General features: G+C 43.9%; 1 protein-coding gene across 1 annotated transcript in view; it reads left to right on the forward strand.

The window, feature by feature from the left end:
- The window catches only part of LOC117441792 (seizure 6-like protein), an 18939-nt gene extending 3247 nt beyond the window's left edge, over window positions 1-15692 (forward strand). The window contains exons 2-5 of the mRNA XM_034077800.1: window positions 3651-3845; window positions 4001-4192; window positions 9924-10118; window positions 15568-15692. Of these exons, the coding sequence (XP_033933691.1) occupies window positions 3651-3845; window positions 4001-4192; window positions 9924-10118; window positions 15568-15686 (701 nt within the window). The 3' untranslated portion in view covers window positions 15687-15692. The remainder of the gene's footprint in view (window positions 1-3650; window positions 3846-4000; window positions 4193-9923; window positions 10119-15567) is intronic.
- The last annotated feature ends 803 nt before the right edge of the window (window positions 15693-16495 follow it).

Genomic DNA, 16495 nt, shown 5'->3' on the forward strand with positions numbered 1-16495 from the left:
TGACTTTAAAGGGGACCTATCATGCAAAATGCACTTTGTGATGTCTGTTATACATCACCATGTGTCCCCGGTGTGTCCCCGGTGTGTCCCCGCTGTGTCCCCGGTGTGTCCCCGCTGTGTCCCTGGTGTGTCGGGGAACTCACGCAGCGTCAGGAAATAAACCCTCTCTCTTTTCCTCCCTACCCAAATCTCTAAAGGCCCTGACACACCAACCCGATGTTGGGAGTCAGAGGCTGTCGGGCATTCGCGGCGCCGTAGTCAGGTTGGTGTGTCCCGCACCGTCGACCGTGACACGCCTTATTTGGACTGCCAGACCCGATGCATGGCCGATTCAACATGTTGAATCGGCCATGCATCGGGTCTGGCAGTCGGACCAAATAATCACTCTGATTGGCTGTTCAGCTAGCAAATCAGTGCATGAGAAGCGAAGCGGAAGTGAGGGACGTAAACAAACGATTTAAGAAGGCACACACAGACTGCTATTCATTTTCATCTCATCATGGCGATCTGGAATGATGCAAACGAAGACCTGCTCATCCCCTTGATCCAGGAGGGGCCAGCTCTGTATGATATTACGGAGAAAAGATACTCTTCTTCTTCTCTGTCTTCCGGTTGTTGCCCTCTTTTGAATGACGAATACACACTACCGCCGCCTGCTGGTAAGGAGAGTTATTGCCACTCACGCACTGAAGTCGGTGCGGTGTGTTCCCGTGCGACACATGGCCAAAACGCAGGAGAACACGGCCAGGCAACAGCCGACTTCAGCGTCGGCTAGTCCTCTGGTGACTGCTTGGTGTGTCAGGGCCTTTAAAACGGGGAACAACGGAGCTGATCCAGATTTGCGTCCGATATGACGTAACATCTGAAATGTGGACCCACGGGCCAATCAGAAACGCTGCTATCAGAAACAATGCCTGACTGTTCTGGACGTAATGTGGTCGGTGTTTACATTAGCATCGCTAACAGTCAGAGCTAACCTGTGCTGGAGAGCATGTGTGTGAAGAAGCAGGAAGTAGAAAGGAACTCACCTTGTGGTGTAACCGGGAGAGAGAAAGCCTTTGAGCTCCAGACTGTTTCAGAGCCTTGATGATCCATGATATGGAGTTTCATCACGGCAGCGTTTAGTTTAGACGGTAGCTGCCGGGTCCCGCATGAGCTCAGACCCCTCCTCTTTAAAGCTTTATCCCCAAATCAGCACTTTAGAAACAGGAAGTGAAATAGAGGGATATGGCTAGAATGATCTGTTTGGTATTTTGAGCATTTTTATATCCATCATCTTCTCCTCTTATCCGTGGTCGGGTCTCGGGGTAGCAGTTCCAGCAGAGAGCCCCAAACGTTCCTTTCCCCTCATCAAGCAGCTCTGACTGGGGGGTCCCAAGGCGCTCCCAGGCCAGCGAAGAGATATAATCCCTCCACCTGGTCCTAGGTCTACCCCTCGGTCTCTTCCCAGCTGGACGTGCCTGGAACACCTCCCTAGGGAGGCGCCCAGGTGGCATCCTAACTAGGTGCCCGAACCACCTCAACTGGCTCCTTTCGACGCGAAGGAGGAGCGGCTCAACTCCGAGTCCCTCCCTGATGACCGAACCTCTCACCTTATCCCTAAGGGAGACACCAGCCACCCTGCGGAGGAAACCCATCTCGGCCGCTTGTATCCACGATCTGGTTCTTTGGGTCAGGACCCATCCTTCATGACCGTAGGTGAGGGGAGGAACGGCCCGGTAGACGGAGAGCTTTGCCTTCCGGCTCAGCTCCCTTCTCGTCACACGGTGCGGTAAAGCGACTGCAGTACCGCTCCCGCTGCTCCGACTCTCCGGCCCATCTCACGCTCCATTGTTCCCTCACTCGAGAACAAGACCCCGAGATACTTGAACTCCTTCACTTGGGGTAAGGACTCATTCCCGAGTGGACAGTCCATCGGTTTCCTGCTGAGATGTGTCCAGGAGTATTAAAAGACGGTGAGATGTGGTTTAAAGCTCTGGAGCACATTTTCTGTGTCCTTAAAAACAACATGTTCTTCTCTGGCGTGTCGACAGAGAAGTGACAGCGTGTGATCGGTGTATCGAGGCCGGCGTCAGTGGGAGTTAAATCTGCAGATTCAGAGACAAACTGTCCTCGTTCCTGCAGAGATGAAACTCGAAGACGGTCCAGCAGCGAGGGAATCCATCTCTCTGTCACACGGTCGATAATCGCATAATAACTCCATCAATCTCCTGGAGAGTCAGATGTTCTGTTGCTTATCTTGGTGTCGGAAGAGACAGGGACACATGTTGATGAAGAAGAGACATGAAGAAGAGGGGACACATGTTGATGAAGAAGAGACATGAAGAAGAGGGGACACATGTTGATATAGAAGAGACATGGTGAAGAGGGACACATGTTGATGTAGAAGAGACATGAAGAAGAGGGGACACATGTTGATGTAGAAGAGACATGAAGAAGAGGGGACACATGTTGATGTAGAAGAGACGTGAAGAAGAGGGGACACATGTTGATGTAGAAGAGACATGAAGAAGAGGGGACACATGTTGATGTGGAAGAGACGTGAAGAAGAGGGGACACATGTTGATGTAGAAGAGACATGGAGAAGAGGGGACACATGTTGATGTAGAAGAGACGTGAAGAAGAGGGGACACATGTTGATGTAGAAGAGACGTGAAGAAGAGGGGACACATGTTGATGTAGAAGAGACATGAAGAAGAGGGGACACATGTTGATGTGGAAGAGACGTGAAGAAGAGGGGACACATGTTGATGTAGAAGAGACATGGAGAAGAGGGGACACATGTTGATGTGGAAGAGACATGGAGAAGAGGGGACACATGTTGATGTGGAAGAGACATGAAGAAGAGGGGACACATGTTGATGTAGAAGAGACATGGAGAAGAGGGGACACATGTTGATGTGGAAGAGACGTGAAGAAGAGGGGACACATGTTGATGTAGAAGAGACATGGAGAAGAGGGGACACATGTTGATGTGGAAGAGACATGGAGAAGAGGGGACACATGTTGATGTGGAAGAGACGTGAAGAAGAGGGGACACATGTTGATGTAGAAGAGACATGGAGAAGAGGGGACACATGTTGATGTAGGAGAGACGTGAAGAAGAGGGGACACATGTTGATGTAGAAGAGACATGGAGAAGAGGGGACACATGTTGATGTGGAAGAGACATGGAGAAGAGGGGACACATGTTGATGTGGAAGAGACGTGAAGAAGAGGGGACACATGTTGATGTAGAAGAGACGTGAAGAAGAGGGGACACATGTTGATGTAGAAGAGACATGAAGAAGAGGGGACACATGTTGATGTAGAAGAGACGTGAAGAAGAGGGGACACATGTTGATGTAGAAGAGACATGAAGAAGAGGGGACACATGTTGATGTAGAAGAGACGTGAAGAAGAGGGGACACATGTTGATGTAGAAGAGACGTGAAGAAGAGGAATGACTCAACGTTAGCTTAGCTGTTAGCCCAAACGTCTAGTTATCCGAATACCTTAACGTTAGCACATTAGCTTAGCTGTTAGCTTAGCTGTTAGCTTAATTACACGACGTCCTTCTGCTGTGTCCCGTTGTTTCTCTCAGAGGTCGATCTTATCTTAAACCAGCCACTAATCAAACTTTTTTGTTTTTTGTACTGTCTTCCCCGCAGAGGTGTCCCGAAACGACTCGTGTCCCGACCTGCCTGAGATCCAGAACGGATGGAAGACCACGTCCCACATCGCTCTGGTTCGAGGGGCGCAGATCACCTATCAGTGCGACCCGGGATACGACCTGGTGGGCCGGGAGACCCTCGCCTGCCAGCTGGACCTCTCGTGGAGCAACCAGCCGCCGTTCTGCGAAAAGAGTCAGTTCTTATCTTATTTATCTGTTGTTGTTGTTTATGGGAAGCCGTGCAGATGGTGTCTTTGTTGTTCTTTATACTTTCCTTAACTTTTGGACGACTGATTCTTATAAACACGTAGTTCTGATGATATGAATGTCTCTCCGCGTGTTTCTCAGTCATGTACTGCTCAGACCCGGGACACGTGGAGCACTCGACCCGCTCCCTCTCCGACCCCAAGCTCCTGGTGGGAACAACGATTCAGTACAGCTGCACCGCCGGCTTCATCCTGCAGGGCGGCGCCACCATCAGCTGCTACGGACGAGAGCCGGGGACCCCCGTGTGGACCGCCAAACTCCCCCACTGTGTTAGTGAGTATCAGGAGAGAGGGCAAAAGTACACACATCCTTTCCTCAAGTAGAAGTACAGATACTCGTGTTTCAAAATACTCTGGTGAAAGTAGAAGTACTGACTAAACTTCTTTACTCAAGTCAAAGTAAAGAGGCTTTGAAGTGTACTTCAGTAAAAAGTACCCATAGCTAGCAGCTGTTTAAAGAGTACCTGACCTCCCTTTATATCAATAGAACAATAATGTCATTGTTAGCTAATGAATGTTTCCATGGTGACCAACGGCAACATGACAACGTTTCCATTGGTCCCTCTTCTTTAGAGAAGACCAGGAAGTGATGGATACACGGATCGTGTTCCAACCAATAGGCACGCAGTGACTCTGAAGAATAATGATCACGCACCAACACACATTCAGACTAAAGGAACCAGCTGTTTGGAGAATGAGAGAAGTAGAAAGTACAGGTATTTGTGTTCAACATGAGAGAAGTAGAAAGTACAGGTATTTGAGTTCAACATGAGAGAAGTAGAAAGTACAGGTATTTGTGTTCAACATGAGAGAAGTAGAAAGTACAGGTATTTGTGTTCAACATGAGAGAAGTAGAAAGTACAGGTATTTGTGTTCAACATGAGAGAAGTAGAAAGTACAGGTATTTGTGTTCAACATGAGAGAAGTAGAAAGTACAGGTATTTGTGTTCAACATGAGAGAAGTAGAAAGTACAGGTATTTGTGTTCAACATGTAAGAAGTAGAAAGTACAGGTATTTGGGTTCAACATGTAAGAAGTAGAAAGTACAGGTATTTGAGTTCAACATGTAAGAAGTAGAAAGTACAGGTATTTGTGTTCAACATGTAAGAAGTAGAAAGTACAGGTATTTGAGTTCAACATGAGAGAAGTAGAAAGTACAGGTATTTGTGTTCAACATGAGAGAAGTAGAAAGTACAGGTATTTGAGTTCAACATGAGAGAAGTAGAAAGTACAGGTATTTGTGTTCAACATGAGAGAAGTAGAAAGTACAGGTATTTGTGTTCAACATGAGAGAAGTAGAAAGTACAGGTATTTGTGTTCAACATGAGAGAAGTAGAAAGTACAGGTATTTGTGTTCAACATGTAAGAAGTAGAAAGTACAGGTATTTGGGTTCAACATGTAAGAAGTAGAAAGTACAGGTATTTGAGTTCAACATGTAAGAAGTAGAAAGTACAGGTATTTGTGTTCAACATGAGAGAAGTAGAAAGTACAGGTATTTGTGTTCAACATGTAAGAAGTAGAAAGTACAGGTATTTGGGTTCAACATGTAAGAAGTAGAAAGTACAGGTATTTGGGTTCAACATGTGAGAAGTAGAAAGTACAGGTATTTGAGTTCAACATGTAAGAAGTAGAAAGTACAGGTATTTGAGTTCAACATGTAAGAAGTAGAAAGTACAGGTATTTGAGTTCAACATGTAAGAAGTAGAAAGTACAGGTATTTGGGTTCAACATGTGAGAAGTAGAAAGTACAGGTATTTGAGTTCAACATGTAAGAAGTAGAAAGTACAGGTATTTGGGTTCAACATGTAAGAAGTAGAAAGTACAGGTATTTGAGTTCAACATGTAAGAAGTAGAAAGTACAGGTATTTGTGTTCAACATGTAAGAAGTAGAAAGTACAGGTATTTGGGTTCAACATGTAAGAAGTAGAAAGTACAGGTATTTGGGTTCAACATGTAAGAAGTAGAAAGTACAGGTATTTGAGTTCAACATGTAAGAAGTAGAAAGTACAGGTATTTGTGTTCAACATGTAAGAAGTAGAAAGTACAGGTATTTGTGTTCAACATGTAAGAAGTAGAAAGTACAGGTATTTGAGTTCAACATGTAAGAAGTAGAAAGTACAGGTATTTGGGTTCAACATGTAAGAAGTAGAAAGTACAGGTATTTGAGTTCAACATGTAAGAAGTAGAAAGTACAGGTATTTGGGTTCAACATGTGAGAAGTAGAAAGTACAGGTATTTGAGTTCAACATGAGAGAAGTAGAAAGTACAGGTATTTGTGTTCAACATGAGAGAAGTAGAAAGTACAGGTATTTGAGTTCAACATGTGAGAAGTAGAAAGTACAGGTATTTGAGTTCAACATGTAAGAAGTAGAAAGTACAGGTATTTGGGTTCAACATGTAAGAAGTAGAAAGTACAGGTATTTGAGTTCAACATGTAAGAAGTAGAAAGTACAGGTATTTGTGTTCAACATGTAAGAAGTAGAAAGTACAGGTATTTGAGTTCAACATGTGAGAAGTAGAAAGTACAGGTATTTGTGTTCAACATGTAAGAAGTAGAAAGTACAGGTATTTGAGTTCAACATGTAAGAAGTAGAAAGTACAGGTATTTGAGTTCAACATGTAAGAAGTAGAAAGTACAGGTATTTGGGTTCAACATGTGAGAAGTAGAAAGTACAGGTATTTGAGTTCAACATGAGAGAAGTAGAAGTACAGGTATTTGTGTTCAACATGAGAGAAGTAGAAAGTACAGGTATTTGAGTTCAACATGAGAGAAGTAGAAAGTACAGGTATTTGTGTTCAACATGAGAGAAGTAGAAAGTACAGGTATTTGAGTTCAACATGTGAGAAGTAGAAAGTACAGGTATTTGAGTTCAACATGTGAGAAGTAGAAAGTACAGGTATTTGAGTTCAACATGTAAGAAGTAGAAAGTACAGGTATTTGAGTTCAACATGTGAGAAGTAGAAAGTACAGGTATTTGAGTTCAACATGTAAGAAGTAGAAAGTACAGGTATTTGGGTTCAACATGTGAGAAGTAGAAAGTACAGGTATTTGAGTTCAACATGTAAGAAGTAGAAAGTACAGGTATTTGTGTTCAACATGTAAGAAGTAGAAAGTACAGGTATTTGAGTTCAACATGTGAGAAGTAGAAAGTACAGGTATTTGTGTTCAACATGTAAGAAGTAGAAAGTACAGGTATTTGAGTTCAACATGTAAGAAGTAGAAAGTACAGGTATTTGAGTTCAACATGTAAGAAGTAGAAAGTACAGGTATTTGAGTTCAACATGTAAGAAGTAGAAAGTACAGGTATTTGGGTTCAACATGTGAGAAGTAGAAAGTACAGGTATTTGAGTTCAACATGAGAGAAGTAGAAAGTACAGGTATTTGTGTTCAACATGAGAGAAGTAGAAAGTACAGGTATTTGAGTTCAACATGTAAGAAGTAGAAAGTACAGGTATTTGTGTTCAACATGTGAGAAGTAGAAAGTACAGGTATTTGAGTTCAACATGAGAGAAGTAGAAAGTACAGGTATTTGTGTTCAACATGAGAGAAGTAGAAAGTACAGGTATTTGAGTTCAACATGAGAGAAGTAGAAAGTACAGGTATTTGTGTTCAACATGAGAGAAGTAGAAAGTACAGGTATTTGGGTTCAACATGTAAGAAGTAGAAAGTACAGGTATTTGAGTTCAACATGTAAGAAGTAGAAAGTACAGGTATTTGAGTTCAACATGAGAGAAGTAGAAAGTACAGGTATTTGAGTTCAACATGTAAGAAGTAGAAAGTACAGGTATTTGAGTTCAACATGAGAGAAGTAGAAAGTACAGGTATTTGAGTTCAACATGAGAGAAGTAGAAAGTACAGGTATTTGTGTTCAACATGAGAGAAGTAGAAAGTACAGGTATTTGGGTTCAACATGTAAGAAGTAGAAAGTACAGGTATTTGAGTTCAACATGTAAGAAGTAGAAAGTACAGGTATTTGAGTTCAACATGTGAGAAGTAGAAAGTACAGGTATTTGAGTTCAACATGTAAGAAGTAGAAAGTACAGGTATTTGGGTTCAACATGTGAGAAGTAGAAAGTACAGGTATTTGAGTTCAACATGTAAGAAGTAGAAAGTACAGGTATTTGTGTTCAACATGTAAGAAGTAGAAAGTACAGGTATTTGAGTTCAACATGTGAGAAGTAGAAAGTACAGGTATTTGTGTTCAACATGTAAGAAGTAGAAAGTACAGGTATTTGAGTTCAACATGTAAGAAGTAGAAAGTACAGGTATTTGAGTTCAACATGTAAGAAGTAGAAAGTACAGGTATTTGGGTTCAACATGTGAGAAGTAGAAAGTACAGGTATTTGAGTTCAACATGAGAGAAGTAGAAAGTACAGGTATTTGTGTTCAACATGAGAGAAGTAGAAAGTACAGGTATTTGAGTTCAACATGTAAGAAGTAGAAAGTACAGGTATTTGTGTTCAACATGTGAGAAGTAGAAAGTACAGGTATTTGAGTTCAACATGAGAGAAGTAGAAAGTACAGGTATTTGTGTTCAACATGAGAGAAGTAGAAAGTACAGGTATTTGAGTTCAACATGAGAGAAGTAGAAAGTACAGGTATTTGTGTTCAACATGAGAGAAGTAGAAAGTACAGGTATTTGGGTTCAACATGTAAGAAGTAGAAAGTACAGGTATTTGAGTTCAACATGTAAGAAGTAGAAAGTACAGGTATTTGAGTTCAACATGAGAGAAGTAGAAAGTACAGGTATTTGAGTTCAACATGTAAGAAGTAGAAAGTACAGGTATTTGAGTTCAACATGAGAGAAGTAGAAAGTACAGGTATTTGAGTTCAACATGAGAGAAGTAGAAAGTACAGGTATTTGTGTTCAACATGAGAGAAGTAGAAAGTACAGGTATTTGGGTTCAACATGTAAGAAGTAGAAAGTACAGGTATTTGAGTTCAACATGTAAGAAGTAGAAAGTACAGGTATTTGAGTTCAACATGTGAGAAGTAGAAAGTACAGGTATTTGAGTTCAACATGTAAGAAGTATAAAGTACAGGTATTTGAGTTCAAAGTGTAAGAAGTAGAAAGTAAAAACTTGAACAAATAAAAACTTGTTTCAATTAAGATACAAAATAAGATGTTTTCAAGAGTCTTGAAGATGCGTTGTCTAAAAACAAGACCCTCGATCTCACGGCTTTGTTACCTCTTCAGTTATTAGGTCGTAAATCGAGTCTAAAGACGTATTCTGAAATGAGACGAATATACTTGGCAAGATTTTGAGTTTTTACGGTGAGTGGGTTTGTGTGATTTCTCTCTCTCTCATCACAGCGTCTCCACATGCCAGCTCATATCAACGTGTGTGTGTGTGTATGTGTGTGTGTGTGTGTGTGTGTGTGTGTGTGTGTGTGTGTGTGTGTGTGTGTGTGTGTGTGTGTGTGTGTGTGTGTGTGATATGGTAATGCCATGCTAATGCACCCTACCAATCAGCCCTCACCACCTGGAGATTATCCGTGATTCATTTCACCTCAGCATGAGAGAGACTGTCAGATCTGACATTCGAGCTGACGTGAAACCCTCTGATCCGAGCCGAGAAACTCAAAGGCCCAGTTCCAAACCGCCCCCTGCACACTACCCCTCCGTTTGCGCGCGTTCGCACAGAGGGGAACAAGATGCTTACGAATAGTTCCGTGAAAACATGAACTGATCAAATGCGCAACGTGATGGACATTTAATATTGACATCCAGATGTTAACAACTTCATGGTTACCTCGAATAGTTTTTTAACTTAGGATCATTTACTCATTATTAATCTAGAAAAGGGTTGTATATTTAAAGAGACTGTTGCAAAAACTAAGCAGCTTATAAATCAGATTTAAGAAGCGAGCCTCGTTCAGCTGCGAGTGAGACTGCAGACCTAGTTCACTCCATCACGGAGGGGGAGTGGGTCGGGTGTGGTTTGGAACTGGGCCTAAATATCCCATGTTTTTTCTTCTGCTTCTTCCTCTGTCCTCACCCAGCGGAGGAGTCCGTTTCCTGTGAGAATCCCGGTCTGCCCGACAACGGATACCAGATCCTGTCCAAGAGGCTGTACCTGCCCGGGGAGTCGCTCACCTTCGTCTGTTACCAGGGTTACGAGCTAATTGGAGAGGATGCAATTAAATGCATCATGGGAACCCCGTCCTTCTGGAGCGGCCCTCTTCCGTTCTGCATGGGTGAGGCTGCTCAGAAAGGCTTTTGGATTCACGCGTGAAGTCAGTATTCAGTATACTCCCCCCCCCCCCCCCATGCTCGTTGATACAGATTGATCCCCCGATGCATGCTAACGACCGTTTGCTAATCAGAAGCGTTCCTTCATTAGTGCGACAGCCGGGACACGGAGAGAGTTGCAGCCGGTGGCAGAGAAACAAGCATGACATATTAGAAATAAGCAAAGCACACATTAGTAATACACATAGGCACTCAAAAAGGATTACGAGCTATTTCAGTCAAACTAAGTGACAGAGAAAGCATAAGTATTGTAAGCCTTAAAAATAAATACATTTTGGTGATTATAGCGCAGTACAATTGCAAATAAGTGTTTATATTGCACATTGTTCTATCGGTGTTAGTGCATGTAAACGGTCGGCAAAGGCTGAAATCTGTGTGTGTCAGGTGTCTGCAGGGCGAAGACATAATAATAATAATAATAAACGGTATTTATACGGCACCTTCCATGCTTGACCCAAAGTACGACAGGTACAGACAAACAGAAATAGTTTCTATCCCTGAACCGTAAAACAATGAAACGATAAAACATGAACAGTGATACTACGAGAGAATTACAACGGCCCCAAATTAAGAGCCACTTTAAAAAGATAGGTCTTTAATTCACTTCCCAATGGAGGCTGTTCTCAGATCGAATGGGAATCCACAGATTGGGCCGATATGAAATCAGAAAGCAGCCGCTCCAGTTTGAAAATGATAATCAGGACGGACGTCGGAACAGAAACAAGCTTTCAAAATACAACAGGAAACGGATCGGATCGTAATAGCTGTGGAGTGAAGGTCCTTACGCACCAACCTGATCGACAGATGTCCGGCGGTCGATGAGCGTCCCGTCGCCCTGCTCAGGTTGCCGTGTCCCGCCCATGGATGTATAATAAGAACTGGATACAGCGTGGGAGGCGGGGCCTATTTCATTCCTATGAGAGCTGCTCATTGGCGCATGAGGATAAAATGGCCCAACTTCTGAGAGGGCGAAACGTCACAGATTACCCAGCATGCCTGAGAAGTGCCGTATGTGCGCTCAGAGCATGCGCAGCTTTCACCACGCCGCCCGAAAGGCTCGTTCACGTTAAGCACGTCAATTCGTACACGTAACAGCGTTCATGACAGCATGGACTGGATTGTTATATGATGGATTTTGATGTTAACGAGGCGGCAGTTAGCAGCTAGCAACAGACCCTCTGTCCTTAGACCCTCTGTCCTTAGACCCTCTGTCCTTAGACCCTCTGTCCTTAGACCCTCTGTCCTTATACTCTCTGTCCTTAGACCCTCTGTCCTTAGACCCTCTGTCCTTATACTCTCTGTCCTCAGACCCTCTGTCCTCAGACCCTCTGTCCTCAGACCCTCTGTCCTCAGACCCTCTGTCCTTAGACCCTCTGTCCTCAGACCCTCTGTCCTCAGACCCTCTGTCCTTAGACCCTCTGTCCTTAGACCCTCTGTCCTTAGACCCTCTGTCCTTATACTCTCTGTCCTCAGACCCTCTGTCCTCAGACCCTCTGTCCTCAGACCCTCTGTCCTTAGACCCTCTGTCCTTAGACCCTCTGTCCTCAGACCCTCTGTCCTCAGACCCTCTGTCCTTAGACCCTCTGTCCTCAGACCCTCTGTCCTCAGACCCTCTGTCCTCAGACCCTCTGTCCTTAGACCCTCACATCGTACAAGGAAACACTTCCAGAGAAAACCCACAGTTTAAGGGAACATGGAGAAACCTCAGGGAGAGCAGCAGAGGAGGATCCTCTCCAGGACGGACAGACTGCGATAGATGCCGTGTGTGAATCCAAGAGATAATACATGTTGCAGCGTAGGCAGGAAGACCACATGTCACAGGATCGAGTGATATCCAAGCAACACAGCTTCATTTAGCATGACCCTGTGTGGGTTGTACATGAAACCACTTGGTAACATAAAACATATATAGGCCTATGTATATGTATATATTATTGCACTGTATACATATATATATGTATACATATGTATATATGTATATATACGTATATATGTATATATGTATATATACATATATGTATATATACACATATATACAGTGCAATAATATATACATATATATTTATAAAAATATATATATGTATATATATGTATATATACACAGTGCAATAAGAAGCTACAGGAACGTTAATCTACGTCGGTAATCTTAACTTTATTTAATACAACATTTACGGTACAAGATTTAATCATGCAGCCCATGTAGTATAATATGTTACTTTGATGAATTACAGCAAACATGTGCAATATATCCATTATCACAGCTCCGTGGCAGGAAGGCGATATGGTCCGTTGTTATTGAGCATCCATGGGTAAAGAGAAACTCATGTAGTGCTGAACACGTAACGTGAACGTGCCGGGCGGCGCGGTCCCGTGGGTTAGATGCGCGTTCATAATGCCGAGGGAAATAACTTTTTACAACTTGAGGAACGAATGTTTTTAATAAGGGCTACACAAGTGTTCATACTGGGTGGTTCATTTAGTTTAAAAATAATTATCCAACGATTTACAGACCACTCTTTCCCGATGTAAGTCAATGGGGAAAGAGTTACCAAACGGAAGTGTAGTACCGCCGTTTGGCCACCACGAATATTCTCATCTGAGTCTGGCGCACTTCCTGGGGGCTTGGTCCCGCCCCGTCGTGCCTTTTCGGCCGTGCCGACGCCTTTCGCCGCCGATTCGACAAAGAAATCACTCTGATTGGCTGTTCAGCTGGCGAATCAGTGCATGAGAAGCTAAAGGGAAGTGAGGGACCCAAACGAACGATTAAGAAGGCAAATGTGAGATTTCATTTACCTCCAGCTCTCGACTCAGGTTCGGGAAAGCCCCGTGAGCTCCTCGCTGTAGAGAGAACATGGAACGCACGCTATTTGTTGTTTGTCTATATCACGCAGTCTGTTCTTCTTCTCTCGGTTATCACGCAGTCTGTTCTTCTTCTCTCAGTTATCACGCAGTCTGTTCTTCTTCTCTCGGTCATCACGCAGTCTGTTCTTCTTCTCTCGGTTATCACGCGGTCTGTTCTTCTTCTCTCGGTTATCACGCAGTCTGTTCTTCTTCTCTCGGTTATCACGCAGTCTGTTCTTCTTCTCTCGGTTATCACGCAGTCTGTTCTTCTTCTCTCGGTTATCACGCAGTCTGTTCTTCTTCTCTCGGTTATCACGCGGTCTGTTCTTCTTCTCTCGGTTATCACGCAGTCTGTTCTTCTTCTCTCGGTTATCACGCAGTCTGTTCTTCTTCTCTCGGTTATCACGCAGTCTGTTCTTCTTCTCTCGGTTATCACGCAGTCTGTTCTTCTTCTCTCGGTCATCACGCAGTCTGTTCTTCTTCTCTCGGTTATCACGCAGTCTGTTCTTCTTCTCTCGGTTATCACGCGGTCTGTTCTTCTTCTCTCGGTTATCACGCAGTCTGTTCTTCTTCTCTCGGTTATCACGCAGTCTGTCTTCCGGTTGCCTCTTTTGAATGACGAACACACACTACCACCGCCTGCTGGTAAGGAGAGGTATTGCCACTCACGCATGCGCAGTTCGTACGTGCTTCTTGGCCGTCGGCTGAAGTCTTTGCGATGCGTTCCAGTGCGACACACGGCCGAGACGTGTTCTTTGGTGTCCGTGCGGTGTGTCCGGCCCTGAGACGTACTCGGAAGCATCCTGGCTTACAAACCGCAGAATGTGTCTGGAAGGACACTCTGTGATATTTGGCAGTCGCTACTGTATTTTTGGGACTTACTAAATATTTTTCTGGCATCTCAAACGTCATGGTGCTTTGGGTCTCTGAAAGCTATGATGCCAACTTCTTCACTAGATTTAGCAACTTCGCTTCCAAAAGGAAAGTGCCTCGGGATGCGATCACATGACCAGCTGACGGTTCAACCACAGAACACGTATCGACACATGCCGTACGATAAATGCTAAGTCTTTGGCGATTAGCCCCCGTTCAGGCCCTGTCACACTGTCCCGAAGTGGACACCCGATGGACACACGAATATGGAATTGTGAATTTCGCACGAAGATGGCCCCGAACCACACGAAGGCAACATTTACATTACATTTAAGACGTACAACTACAACGAAAGTACCACAAACAGTTATGTTACAGTACTATGATACTGTACTGATATCTTCAGACTTTGTTCTTTACTTTCTCCGTCTTTATATGTAGAAGATATTACGTTTTCTCCGTCATGTTGTTTCCATAGCAACAACAACTTCCTGTCAACTCTCCTTCAAAATAATATATTATATCCTTTTCAGTTTCACAGAACACAAATTGGGTTGTTTACATGATATGTTTACATGATTTTGTTGTGCAATAAAACAACCCGATGGACACACGATAAAGGAAACGTTCAAATTCGGCTGTGATCGTAGCATCGAGCCGTTCGTGAGGGCATCTCAGCCTTCGTGTGACCGCCGGTGGAGTTTCTCAGGCTCCGGCAGCAACTTCGTGAGCGGCGGCAAAATCTTTGGCATGCCAACAAATAGCCGAAGGACCTTGAGAAGGTTCCTTTTCGTGTTGAATTCGTGTGTCCATTTTGCCCTTCGTCAGGCCATCGTGAGGCATCGTGTTATCATCGGTGCCATCGGGCATTCGCCCCGATCAGAGTGAGGGCGAATGCACCGATGATAACACGAAGATGACGCGATTCGACAAGATGCCTTCACGAGTGCCTTACGAAGATGCCGCTCACGAAGTTGCTGCCGGAGCCTGAGAAACTCCACCGGCGGTCATACGATGGCTTAGATGCCCTCACGAACGGCCCGATGTCGCTACGATCACAGCCGAATTTGAACATTTCCTTTATCGTGTGTCCATCGGGTGTCCATTTCGGGACAGTGTGACAGGGCCTTTCCTGAAATCGTATATCTAAGAGAGGAAAGGCAGCCGTGAGCAGGGAACCCCCCGGGGTGCCGTCTAGACACTGGTGATGATGATGAAGATCTGGATTTGATGAGGGGGTGGGATGAAGATGACGAGTGAATGCATACCAGTCTTCCTGAAAGAACTTCTTTACGCTTCTTTACTTTCCGAGTGAGGCATTTAATATTATATGATAGAACCGCTTTAAATCAATACTAGTTTTAGATAGTTCTGTATGAATCTTGTGCACAAAACTACAACAACAAATAAACAACAACAACAAAAAGAGGTGATAAAGACCAGATCAGATCAGATCAGAAATACTTTATTTAAGCCGATGGGTACGTAAGAATGGCTCCATGTAGGAAAGACGGTGGGCTGTCGTCATGCATGTCCCCGTGGCCCGTCGTCTCCCCCTCCATGAGAGTCCAGAGCATGAGGATTAGCAGACGGTCGTTCCACACCACCCCCAGAAGAAGAAGAAGAAGAAGAGATGTGTATTTGCACCATGTGACTGACACTCAGAATGATGTCTTGCAGCCTACAGCAGCTGCTTTGACCACCGAGCTCTGGAAGGTGAGTGTTTCCTGTCCTCCGTGTTGCCGTGGGCTGAAAAGACCCCCGCACAAAATAACAAACCCTTCACCTCTAACCTCTAACCCTAACGGCTGATGTTGGTTCTGTGCTTCGCATTGAAGACGACGTCACGGCTCCGCCTACACTGCGTTACTATAGTTACGGCCCCAGTTCCTAAACTGTAATGGAGGCCGTGAGCCGAGCGAGGCCCCGCAGTGGAAAAGCGCCATTAGTGTAGTTGCCAGCTTTTAGAGTCCTGTTGTGAAGAGGGAGATGTATAGTAGGGGTCCCACGGGCACAATTAGCATAAGTTGCGTTAATTAGCAAAGTGGTTGTCGGGGTAACGGAGGATGCTGAATCCATTTCTGACATCTTCAGGATCAAAATCGGCCAATTATTCATACAAATCAACCCCTTAGAGCAGGGGTGTCAAACTCAATTTCATCGCGGGCCATATCGGCATTATGGTCGCACTCAAAGGGCCGGTTGTAACTTTAAGACTATATCAAAATAAATATATCATAAATATAAAATAATGTATTATATTACATCATTGCCTCTGCATTGGATTATCATCAGATAGGGTAATAACTTCATAATTAACTACGTCTGAAAGCAGAAGTCTAGGGCAAATAATTGCAAGTATTTTCAGTGCGTATGTCCAGTGGCGTTTCTATATGTACAAAGTGGTGGGGCACAAAAAACTCAGATGTCTATATATAAGCTTCTGCAGAGAGGTTCATGGCTGGTGAGGCTCTGGCACTGACTCTTCAGGTTTACAAATATATTAAATCAAAATATAATATTATTTTCAAAAGCTTTTTTTGTCTGATGCTTCAATTACTTTTAAACAGACAGTTCAACAGAAGGATACCCAAAAAAATGTAATTTT

This window comes from Pseudochaenichthys georgianus, unplaced genomic scaffold (assembly GCF_902827115.2).
Source record: "Pseudochaenichthys georgianus unplaced genomic scaffold, fPseGeo1.2 scaffold_1997_arrow_ctg1, whole genome shotgun sequence".
In the NCBI taxonomy this organism is placed as follows: Eukaryota; Metazoa; Chordata; class Actinopteri; order Perciformes; family Channichthyidae; genus Pseudochaenichthys; species Pseudochaenichthys georgianus.